Source organism: Camellia sinensis, chromosome 15, assembly GCF_055761805.1.
Source record: "Camellia sinensis isolate YWXY chromosome 15, ASM5576180v1, whole genome shotgun sequence".
In the NCBI taxonomy this organism is placed as follows: Eukaryota; Viridiplantae; Streptophyta; class Magnoliopsida; order Ericales; family Theaceae; genus Camellia; species Camellia sinensis.
Genome location: NC_138975.1, coordinates 40506959 through 40518901, shown reverse-complemented (window position 1 = coordinate 40518901; position 11943 = coordinate 40506959). Strand labels below are relative to the sequence as shown.

The following is an 11943-nucleotide window of genomic DNA, read 5'->3' as shown; positions in this document are numbered from 1 at the left end:
CTTCAACCAGAATAAATATCTCGGTGAGAACAACAAAATTGAACAAATCACTAAGTCCCTGAACCGAACAAAACATCTTGTATAACCGGAATACACCATCTCGGTTTTAATTCTGATAGAATTGAACCATCAACTCCTTCAACCGGAGTAGGGCATCTCGGTTGGAATATCTGAGTTGAACAAACCACCAACTCCTTCAACCAGAGTAACTCATCTCGGTTGGAATCTCTAAGTTGAACAAACCACCAACTCCTTCAACCGGAGTAACTCATCTCGGTTGGAAATACTTAAGTTGCACAAAACATCAACTCTTTCAACCGGAGTAAATCATCTCGGTTAAGAATACTTAAGTTGAACAAAACATCAACTCTGTCAACCGAAGTAAATCATCTCGGTTGAGAATCTCGGGTATTCAAAGCAATTAATCAAAATGCTAAGGCAAAGAAGACACTTCTATATATTGACAAAAAGAATTACATTCTGAAGTGTAAGGCAAAAAATTCCTTTGCACAAAAAGAAAACAAAAGCTAGAAATAGTACAGTTTGAGGTTGGCCGCATTCCATGGCTGGGGTATTCCTCTACCATCGAGATCCTCCAAGTGGTATGCCCCCTTGCCCGCTAGACCGGTTATCTTGTAGGGTCCTTCCCAATTTGCCCCTAGTTTGCCTTCACCTGGCACCAGGGTGTTGCCCATAACCTTCCTCAAAACCCAATCACCTACTTTGAATGGTCAGGGGTGCACCGTTTTATTATACTTCCTTGAGAGCTCTTGTTAGTAGGCAGCGATGTGGATGAGAGCCTTTTCCCGGCGTTCTTCCACCAGATCCATTTCCAGAGCAATGGCCTCGGCGTTTAGCTCAGGTTCGAAACTTTCACTTTTGAGAGTGGGCATGCCTACTTCCAAAGGTATGACCGCCTTCATGCCATAAGCCAAAGCGAATGGAGTTTCCTCGGTAGAACGCCGTGGGGTAGTTTGGTATGCCCAAAGGACGCTGGAAGTTCCTCGGCCCACTTTCTCTTTGCCTTCTCAAGTCTCTTCTTCAGTCCGTCAAGAATAGTCTTGTTTGACGCCTCGGCTTGACCGTTGGACTGCGGGTAAGCCGGAGTGGAGTTGTAGAATTCAATCTTCAAATCTTCACAAAACCCTCTAAATAGGCGACCGTCAAACTGGGTACCGTTGTCAGAGATCAAAATTTTAGGGACGCCGAACCGTGTTACCATATTCTGCCAGACAAACCGCTTCACGTCTTTCTCCTTGATTGTTGCCAAAGGCTCGACTTCAACCCATTTGGTGAAGTAGTCTGTTGCCGCGATGAAGAACTTCCGATTGCCTGGTGCTGTTGGGAGTGGCCCCACTATGTCTAATCCCCACATTGCAAAAGGCCAAGGGTTGGTTAGGGGAAGAAGTTCTCTGGCCGGCTGATGGATCTGGTGCGCAAACTTCTGGCACTTCTTGCACTTGCGAACATATTTCTGTGCGTCGGCTTGCATGCACGGCCACCAATAGCCTTGCGAAATAGCGCGGTAGGCCAAGGACCTGCCCCCTATGTGACTGCCACAGATGCCTTCGTAAATTTCGTACAAGAAGGCCTCCACGCTACTCGGGTGCACGCACTTCAGATAAGGACCGGTGAAGGACTTTTTATACAACGCTCCAGAAGGAGAGAGCCAAAACTGCTCTGATTTTACCCGGACTTTGTGCGCTTCTTTCTTGTCGGCTGGCAGAATCCGATCTCTGAGAAACAGGGCTATAGGGTCCATCTAGGAAGGACCTAGCGCGGCGCAGAATATATCCGTCTGCCCGGTTTCCTCTATGCTTGGCCGTGGAAGGAATTCAATTAATAGGGGGCTAGGAGATGTACAATCAACCATTGAAGCGAGGCCGGCCAGCTCATCAGCTCGGTTGTTCTCTTCTCGGCCAATCTATTGAACTCTGATTGCCTGAAATTGCTTGATGTGTTCCTTGACCAAAGCTTGGTACTTTGCCATTCTGTCGTCCTTTGCTTCATAAATCCCAGCAACTTGGTTAACCACAAGCTGGGAATTACTGTAAACCATTAACTCTGATGCCTGCATCTGAAGCGCGCTCTTGAGACCAGCCAAAAGCGCCTCGTACTCGGCCTCATTGTTGGATGTTGGGAAGCCAAGGGTGATAGAATGTTCAATAGTTAGGCCATCCGGCGAGATAAGAACGATACCTAGCCCGGCACCGTGGCGGTTCGACGCTCCATCAACAAAAAGTTTCCACATCTCCCCTACAAAGAGCTTCCAATATTGTGAAGGGTCCTGAGAGGCTTGAAGGTTGATGTGGTGACGACTGCTCGGCTATTCGGTTTCAAGCTCTGGGTTGATCGGCTCCAATTCAATCACCCTTGATGATTCGGCACCGGACTCAGCAAGTTGATCTGCAATGCTCAAGTCCGTAGGCGAATCACCAGGTTGCGGTATTATGCCGGCCGCTGGTTTTGAGCTGTGTGGTTCCATTTCTTTCCTCCTTGGTGATGCAGGACCGGACAAAACAGGTTGGTCGGTGATACTCAACTCCTTCATCGTATTGCCGGGTGGTAAAATCGTACAAACTGAGGGTGCTTCAGTGGTGCGCGCAAACTCCGCGTCGCTACCTCCACCAACTGGTTGTATCTCGGATGGTCTTACGTGCACCTCATCATCTGCCGCGGTAATATCGACCGAGCATACCGGATGAGTTCCAGGTGAGAATTCGGCGATGAAGTTGGCCAAAGTCTGGGCTTTGATGGCAGTGCGCGGCTAGAACTTCACATCAAACTATCCCAACTCGACCGCCCACTTAAGAATCCGACCGGAGAAGTCTGCCCGCTCGAATAAAGCTTTGAGGGGGAACTCGGTCAAGACGATGACGGTATGTGCATGGAAATAGTGCGCCAACTTTCTTGAAGCCATCATTAATGCCAAAGCAAGCTTCTCCAACGGCAAGTATCTCGACTCTGCCGGTAGCAAAGTTTTGCTGACATAAAAGATAGGGAGGTGCTTGATTCCTTCAGCCCGGACAAGCACCGCACTGACTGCATGCTGTGATACGGCCAAATAAAGATAGAGTTCTTCTCCAGGCTCTAGTGTGACCAACAGTGGCGCTGAAGACAGATACTCCTTGAGCTCGGCCAAGGCTCGGTCACACTCTTCATCCAGGAGAACTTTGATTTTAAGGACTGAAAGAAAGGGCGGCAGCGATCTGATGACCGGCTTATAAATCGATTAAGCGCGGCGGCCATTCCGGCCAGATGTTGCACGTCTTTCGCCGAGCTAGGCTGTTTTAACTCTTGCACGGCTTGGATTTGTGTAGGGTCTACTTCGATACCTCGGTTCGTGACTAGGAATCCCAAAAATTTTCCGGATCCCACGCCGAAGACACACTTAGACGCATTCAGGCGTAGCTTGTGCTTTTTGAGAATGGCGAACATCTCGGCCAGGTCGGAAAAATTATCTGCCTGATGCCGACTTTTAATCACCATATCATCAATGTAAGCTTCCATTGTCCGGCCCAACAAAGGAGCAAACATCTTGGTCACCATCCTCTGAAAAGTTATCCCGGCGTTCTTCAAACCAAAAGGCATGACTCGGTAGCAGAAGAGTCCCCTTGGTGTAGTAAATGAGGTGATTTCTCGGTCGGGGCCATGCATGGCAATCTGATGATAGCCGCGGTAGGCATCCAAGAAACTTAGCCTGTTATGTCCAGCCGTCAAATCCACAAGCTGGTCAATTCTAGGCAATGGAAAGCTATCTTTCGGACAAGCTCGGTTGACGGTTTTGTAATCAACGCAAACCCGCCACTTCCCATTCTTCTTTTGTACCACCACTGTATTTGAGATCCACCGAGGACAGTGCACTTCTTGGATTGCTCATGCCTCCAGCAAATTCTTGACTTCCTCCGCAACTACCTCGGCGTGATGCAGCGCCGATCTCCTTGTTCGCTGAATGACTGGCTTGGCTCCGGGGAAGACATTGAGACGATGGCAAATAAAACTTGGATCGAGGCCGGGCATGTCGTAAGGCAACCATGCAAAAACTTCGATGTTGGCCATCAAAAACTCAACCATCTTGGTCCGTTCTGTGGCTGTAAGGCTTGAGCCGAGCAAAAAGAACTTGTCCGGCTGCTCTGTATCAATTCGCACCTCCACCAATTCCTCGACAGCTTTGTCCTCGGCCTTGGTGCCCACATCATCCAAGACACCCCGGTCCTCCGGTCCCTCAATCATTTGAACAAATCCTTTGGCAGCCCGGCTCTCGTTGACTGCCACGAAGCACTGCTTTGACATGACCTGATCGCCCCAAATCTCCTCGATTGCCCCCATAGCCGAGGGGAATCTCATTACTTGGTGAAAAGTCGATGCCACGGCCTGCATAGCATGAAGCCACCCCCTTCCAAAGATCAAATTGTAAGTAGATGGCACCTGTAACACGCAAAACTCCACCTGTTTGACCACGGATCCCGCTTTGACCGACAGGATAATCTTTCCCAAAGGCCACTCCGGTTGTGAGTTGAAATCAACCAATGGCGATGTCGCCAGGGCCAAATCCGTATCGCGGAGCTTGAGCTGTTTGAAAACGCCGTAGTACATCTCGACCGAGCTTCCCTAATCGATCAAAATACGTTTGGCTTCAAAATCTTTGACGCGGAGTGTAACTACTAAGGCGTCATTGTGCGGTGTCTGAATGCGCTCCAAGTCCTTCGAGGAGAAACTGATCACATCTTTCGCTTCCGTCTTCCCCCTCTTGAGCGCAGACTGAACTGACAAAACTTCCTTCATGTGCTCTGCCTTCTTGATCATACCACAGAGCTCGCAAACACGCGCCGGTTCCACTATGCCGTAGATGACATTCACAACCCCTTGAGGAGGTGCATCTCGGTCATCCGGTCCCCGCAGATCAACCGAAACCTGATTTGCCTTAACCCCCCCATCAATGTAAAGATCCAGGTGCCCAGCTGCGACTAGCTCTTCCAAGTGTTGCCTCAAAGGCAAACAGTCCTCTGTTCGGTGGCCTCGCTCCCGGTGAAATGTACAACGGTATTTCGGATTGAAGCCTTTCTGTCCATCGCCGAACTTAGCGGGAAACCGGACATACTCTTCGTCACGGATTTCGCTAAGTATGCGATAAATTGGAATCTTAAAGACCATGGTGATGCCGGTCCTTGCTTTCAATCTCCTGTTTGCATCGGCTGCGTCATCCCGTGGGTAGTCATCCCGGTCATTCCGACGTCCTCTACCCCAGTTTTTGCGATTCGAGCCACGGTCTGATTCCTCTGCTCGCTCACTTGAGCGGCCGGACTCTTGCCCAACTGCGTGCACTTTGCCTGCTGTCTTCTTATCTGTTGCTACCGGAGTTGCCTTCACGGTAGATGCTGACGCATCATCCTCGACTTGGATGTGCTCATTGATGCGTTGCATGAGCTGGCCCATAGACGTCGATTGGTGCATGGTAAGTGAGTCCCGCAATCTATGTCTGACCGGGAGACCACGCTTGTCTTGAGTGATTGCAAGGTTGACCGGGCAATCCAAGATCTCGTTGAAGGTCTCCCAATATCGGGAGTTGTACGCCTTCAATGTGTTGCTCGGTTCCATCTTGACACTCAGTAGGTGATCAACTTCTTTTGATGTTTTGGCGTTGGTTTTGAAGCGCGTGACGAAGGCTTCGGCCAACTGATGCCACCTCTCAATACTCCCCTCCGGCAGCCTTTCAAACCACTTCAAACCCAGTTCGCCCAAACTTGACGGAAAGAAGAGGCACATAAGAGCATCATTCCGCCTATGGCCGGCCATGACCTGTCGGAAATGACTTACATGCATGTAGGGATCGATTTTCCCGTCGTAAAGCGTGAACTTTGGCTGGTGGAAGCCTGCCGGAAGCGGTGTTGTTTCTATTTCCAAGGAGAAAGGGGTGGCACTTAACCTTGCCAAATCTGAATCCACTAGGAGTGGCACTGCTTGGCGGGGTGGAGGCATTCCGACCTCCTCGCTGGCGTGAACCCCGTAGGATAACCACTGGAACGCCGGAATCCTCTGAGCTTCCCGCCGGCGAGCCCGCTCCTTTAGGACTGCCCGCAAATCTTCGGAATGAGCGGAGTAAGAGTACCTCGACGTCGTCACCGGACGTGAGGGCCGGTAAGTACTATCTTGTGCGCTAGACTTCCCTGTATGCACGTCAGAATCACCAACCTGGTAACTTTTGGTAATAGAAATGGACGGAGTGCGTCGCTGACTCTGACTGCCTGAATGGCGGGATGGGGTGCGCTCACTGTGGTTACCCACTCCAGCTACACCCTTCCCTTTGACATGCCGCTTGAGCTCCTCCATCTCCGCCGCCATTCGCCGGATGACAGCCTCTTGGTCCCTCAACTTGTGTTCCAGACGTCGAGCATGTGATTCTCTCCGCTGCCGATAACCGTCTGGACTTCGTGAATGATCGTAACTTCTTCCGTGCTTATCCCGCGCGTCTCCTGACTGTCCTCCGGTGAGTGTCTCCAAGTCCGCCATTAGATGGATGGCGGGAGGTCCTTCTCTCCTTCGGGTAAACTCCAGGATGGCTCCGTCTATGGCAGACAACGGAAACTCGTCATTGTTTGCCATGGACGGCGATCAGCCGAGCCTGGAAGACAAGGTTTTGTCTGTCAAGCTTCCCACAGACGGCGCCAATTGTACGGAGAGCAAATATTCCGGCAAGCCCGCACTCCTTTCTTCCGAACTCCGTTTCTGTCCGATCACCTGCGAGCAAATAACGGTGAGCTACCCGGCGGTGTGTGACCGGAAAAACCCTCCGACGATCAAGTTAGGTTACACACACCTAAGGATAGAGAGAGAGAGAGAGGAGTGTTTGAGTGTAAGAGTTTCTTTACAAAGTGTTTTTCGTCCCCCCGTATGGGGGGCGCAGACATGCTTATATACCCTTCTGCGCCCCAAATCTACTCTCATTGATCTCTCGACACGTGGCTCTGTTATCCCATCTGTCAGCACAAATCTTGCTATACATCACCTAACCCAACTGCCAGCCCACTCTACTGGGAGCACGGCAGCCGGACAACATTATCTCGGCTATCAACGGCCATACTGAACATGCCGAAGTGCAGTTGATGTAGTTTCCTACTACCGGGCTTAATTCCAGCCGTGCTCAACTGTATTCCGGAGCGCCGGTCAGCCAAAGACCTTCTTGGCCAAGCTCCAAGCACCGGCCTTCCTACTGGATTAAGGTGCGTGCATTACAACCTTGCAACGCGTGAGCCGGAGAGCCTCATCTAGGCTGTTCCTCCACCTGTCCGGCCTACGCAAAACCAAGATCAGATAGCTCGGTTCCACGTGGGCTTTGCCATTACCGAGCAATATCACGGCCTGATCTTGGAGCCCAATACCTCGGCCCAAATCTGTCCGGCTAACATCACGGCCCAATCTCAGATCATAAATCTCCCTCTCAGAGGGTATAGAGCTAGATAACCCAAGTTACAGGTTGGGAAGTCGAATCATTGATCTTCTATTAAGGTGCAAGTGGCGATAACTGTCCATGGTCTAACTTGTACATATTCTCCAATGTGACATTGTATACAAGGCCGTAATAAAAATCAAAGTATAATTAAGAATACAATCGATGATGCATTAATTAATAAGCTTGGGTACACATTATTCCAGAGAGATCCACCACTTAATTTTATTTTTATTTTTTTAAATAAAAACATAGAAGGGGCAATGCTATATAATTTAGAAATAGCTACATAAGAGAGTGAATATGAATAGAATATCGACCGCGTTGCAGGGGAACTGGGTAGCCTTTGGTTTGACAATTTGTATGACTTGGCTCTTGGCTTCATTTCATCAAAGCACCTGCATTTTTTTGTTCAACAGCAACTTAATTAACGACTATATACAAAAATACATATACAAAAAGATAACCTGCTGTTTAGATTCAAATCTTGTACAATAAATCTCATATTTTGAATATGTTTCTATATGCCAATTCTGTATACACAACATTGCTTGACAACCACAATTCAACATACATGGAAGGAGTAGGATACTCAGGGAAGAACTTATCCAGAATTTCAACCACCTCACAGCGGTGAATCATGCGATTGCCCTCAGCACAAATGTATTGCCCTGACGCAGAAGGAGTCTCATAAACAAGCATGTGCGCTAACGCTGTATCCTTAACGTGCACGTAGGCCTGGACTGTGTTCACGTAAGGCTTTACAGAGCCATTCAGGTACTTGAGCACATGAATAATTGCAGCATTGAGTGTGGGCTGCAACAATGGTCCATTGACTAGAACTGGAATCACCACCACTAAGTCTACCCCTTTCTTCTTTGCCACCTTCCATGCCACCTTCTTTACCACAATCTTTGCATAGCAATACCAGTTCTACAATTTTTCATATAAGACTTATCACTACAAAGGGTTTTAGCAGTACTTGCTCGAGATTTCTAGAGGCCTCCGACCAAACATTAAAATAAGGCCTTACTAACTAAGTTTTCTGAAAAATAGTGCCTTTTGACAATAAAATTTTTTTGAATTTTTTTTATGAGGTCTTAGGCAACCACTTAAGGGCATCTCTAATGACATGCTATAATAGCATTGTTTTTGTTATAATTTGACAATTAATAGTATAATTATAGTAATAGTGCTCCAATGATCAGATGTCATTTTGGCAGAATCAATTCAAAAACTGGTGTGGTTCTGGAAAAATGGTGGGTGGAAGGAAGGGAGGGAGGAAGGGATGTTTTGTTGGAAATGAGGGAGGGAGGTGTTGCCTGATGAGTTGGTAGTTATGGTAATTGCCAAAGCTTGTGTCAAATTTGACATAAGCTTTGGCATTTACCAAATTTAGCAGTTGCCATAACCAACCATTGGAGGATTTTTTCTTTTCTAATTGTCAAATTAGAGCAATAGCAGCTCCAATGATAAATCATTAGAGATGCTCTAAGTGACCTAATAGTTAAGCATATTAGCCAAATTTTTCTCCCTGCAAAAGTGGAAATTGTGACCAAAAGCATTAAGAGACCAATTCTTGTCATTACTTGAAGATCGTCCCCACAAAATTGGAAATTGTGACCAAAAGCATTAAGAGACCAATTCTTGTCATTACTTGAAGATCGTCCCAAAAAATAAAAATGTAATGACTTTTACCGATAAAATTTTGAAAATGATACTAATAAATGCACTTTTAAAGAGAAAACAATTTAGCACCAAATTTTTTTTAGACAAAAATTTCAATCCCAAGAGAGATAAATTTTCATCACTAAATATCAAATTTCATTGTTGAAAATATAACAATGACACTTTTAATGATTAAGATATTTTGTCCCTAAAAAGTAAGTTATTGTAAATTTTTCATTTCCTTGTAGTGTATCAAATCAATGATCTATTAGCAAAGACAGTGCAGTTGACACAAGTTAAAGGTCATACAATTCGAAAAGGAAAATGCTATATATCATGAAATTGTATCCTAAATTTCACCTCGAAAATGTGATGGATGGTATAGATTTAAAATTGATTGAATGTGAGTCACACTTAAAATGATTGTGATCCATTTTTTATCAATGAAGAAGAAGCTGCCTAATGTATTAAGGGGAATTTTTTTTTTTTTTAAATCCTTTATATTGAGATTTTATAAAATAAAGAATATACAATATTTTCATAGTAATTAAGGTCCCTCAACATTTTCACAGAAAAAATTTGACTCAGAAAATTTTGTGCCCGACTCAGAGAAATTTCAGCCCCAACACAGAGAAATTTTTATGATTTCAAAGAGAAATTTCGAAAATTTCAAAATTTCTATGATTCATCACATAGAAATTTCATCGAGGGTTAGCTAATAAAAAAAAATCATGGACCTCTCTTACTATACAAAGTTGGAGATGAATATTTCACTAATTTTTAATTGTATTAATGAACGATAGAATATTAATAAAAAATTATTATGGTTCTTACATATACTTTTCTGGATAATTTTCTAAATTCCTAATATTGCTGATTAAAAAATTACAACGTAAAAGTTACTAATAATGTGGCAGTCATGACATTATGATATTCTCAATTTTTTTGGAGGGAGGAGGGGGGGTTTAATTTTCAAACTTTTATGGTACTATAAACATTAATAAAGACATAAAATATTACGTTAAAATTCAGTCCAATCACGAATTCTAGTGGCCACCTCCATCCAGAAACGTTCGTTTGCTCTCTATTGTCGACCAACACCTCTTTAAATGTGTTCCTTTATTTTTATGATAGATTATATTTATTTTTCTTAAAATTTAGACAAAATATAATAAGTCCCATAATTTAGTATTTTACATTAAGTTTCTTAAGGTTTTAATTCATATAACATTTGATCTTTTTTCATCATAAATCCATTAGTCGTATGAATGAGAAAAGATATTGTCATCTCTTTTGCATTATCTAATTACATTAAGCTCCCTTAAAATTTTAGTTCATATTACACAAGGTATATTTTACCTTGTATATTTTCATACTATTTGCATTAGTTTGGTCTCTTTTACCTTACTAAAATATATATGTCAGTGTAATTATGTCAAAATTGTAAGACTTTTTGTATTTTTTCTAAATCTCAAAAGAGATCAATGTAATTTATCCTTATTTTTATTTTCATAAAGTTTTTTCTTTTTGTTGTTTATCCAAAAAGAAAGAAAGAAAAATTTGGGAACTTGTCTTTTTTAGAATAACATAATTACAAATATATCCTCTGGGGTTTGCTTAAAATATGGATTGCTTCCTATGATTTAAAAAATTACAAACGCACCGTTGTCAGAATTTTTTATTTATCGGAAAAAGTAAAATTTCTAACTACTCTCCAATAAAATAATAAAATTACCTGAATTATTAATTGAAATATATTTATAATATCATTAAAAATTGTTAATTGATTTGATAATTTATTAATAAAAGGAGTCGCTTGTTATGAAATTAGAAATTTCGAATAGTGACATGTAATTTCCAGAATTATAAGGACTAATTTATGTTTTAAACAAATCTCAAAGAAACTATTTATAATTTAACTTTTTTTTATTTTTTATTTTTATAAACAGAAAAGATAAAATTGAGAATATTATGAAACCAGACCTTGTTTCTTTGCAATTAGTAGCGTGGGTGGTGCGGTTCGGTCAGTTTGAGAATAAAATTATAAATTGAATAATGGATTGGCAAATTACGGTTTAAGCAGTTTTGGACGGATTGATTGATTAAAGAATATTCTAACTAATTATTAAGTCTTTGCATAATATATAACATTAATTTGTATAATATTTTTCATAAATATAATACAAACTAATTTTACATATTTTTCATATATATATATATAACTACTAATTTGTATTAAATTTTACATATTAAATTTCTCACACACTCATTTTTACTTTGATATTTCATTATAAATTAAAAAATATATATGTATTAACTATGATAGAGTGGAGCAATTTCGAATACAAATTATAAATTTTAAAATTTAAACCGTGATTAATAAAAAAAACGATACAAATTAATACAAATGAATATAATTTTAACAAATTAAATAATATTTTACACAGTCATACTTGCAATAGTCAAGATCACTCCAGTCGTAGACGACTGCATGATGGTTTCCATTAGGGTCCATGTGTACTGCACCGATTGATGAAATCAACACCACTCGCCCAACTTTGGCTCACCTACTGCAACTATCACATTCTTCGCTCCTTTCACTGTTGCCTCCAATATTTTCTTCCTTCAATTTTTTGACACTTTCCTAATTACTTTTTTGAGAAATTTTATTTATACATCATACAAAATCTCGGTATACACATATATTCGGATATAAATTTATGAACAAATATTAAATGTTCGAATTTAAAATTATGAACAAAAATAAAATTTTCAAATATATAGCTCATTCAATTGTTTATATTTTAACAACTGCTTTATGTTTATAA

General features: G+C 42.7%; 1 protein-coding gene across 1 annotated transcript; it reads right to left on the bottom strand.

Moving 5' to 3' along the window:
• Window positions 1-4611: 4611 nt before the first annotated feature.
• On the bottom strand, window positions 4612-11731 carry LOC114284652 (cinnamoyl-CoA reductase 1-like). Its single transcript, XM_082908191.1, has 4 exons — window positions 11559-11731; window positions 8022-8380; window positions 7737-7845; window positions 4612-4914 (listed from the first exon to the last, which is right to left on the bottom strand). The coding sequence occupies exons 1-4, from the start codon at window positions 11628-11630 to the stop codon at window positions 4612-4614; spliced, it is 843 nt and encodes a 280-aa protein (XP_082764317.1). The 5' UTR covers window positions 11631-11731.
• Between the last annotated feature and the right edge of the window lie 212 nt (window positions 11732-11943).

Coding starts and splice junctions, on each gene's coding strand:
- LOC114284652 (XM_082908191.1), bottom strand. CDS start 11,630: ATGGACCCTAATGGAAACCATCATGCAGTCGTCTACGACTGGAGTGAT. Junction 7,846..8,021: donor GAGTATCCTACTCCTTCCAT/GTATGTTGAATT, acceptor AAAAAAATGCAG/GTGCTTTGATGAAATGAAGC. Junction 4,915..7,736: donor ATTCATATTCACTCTCTTAT/GTAGCTATTTCT, acceptor AAGGCAAATCAG/GTTTCGGTTGATCTGCGGGG.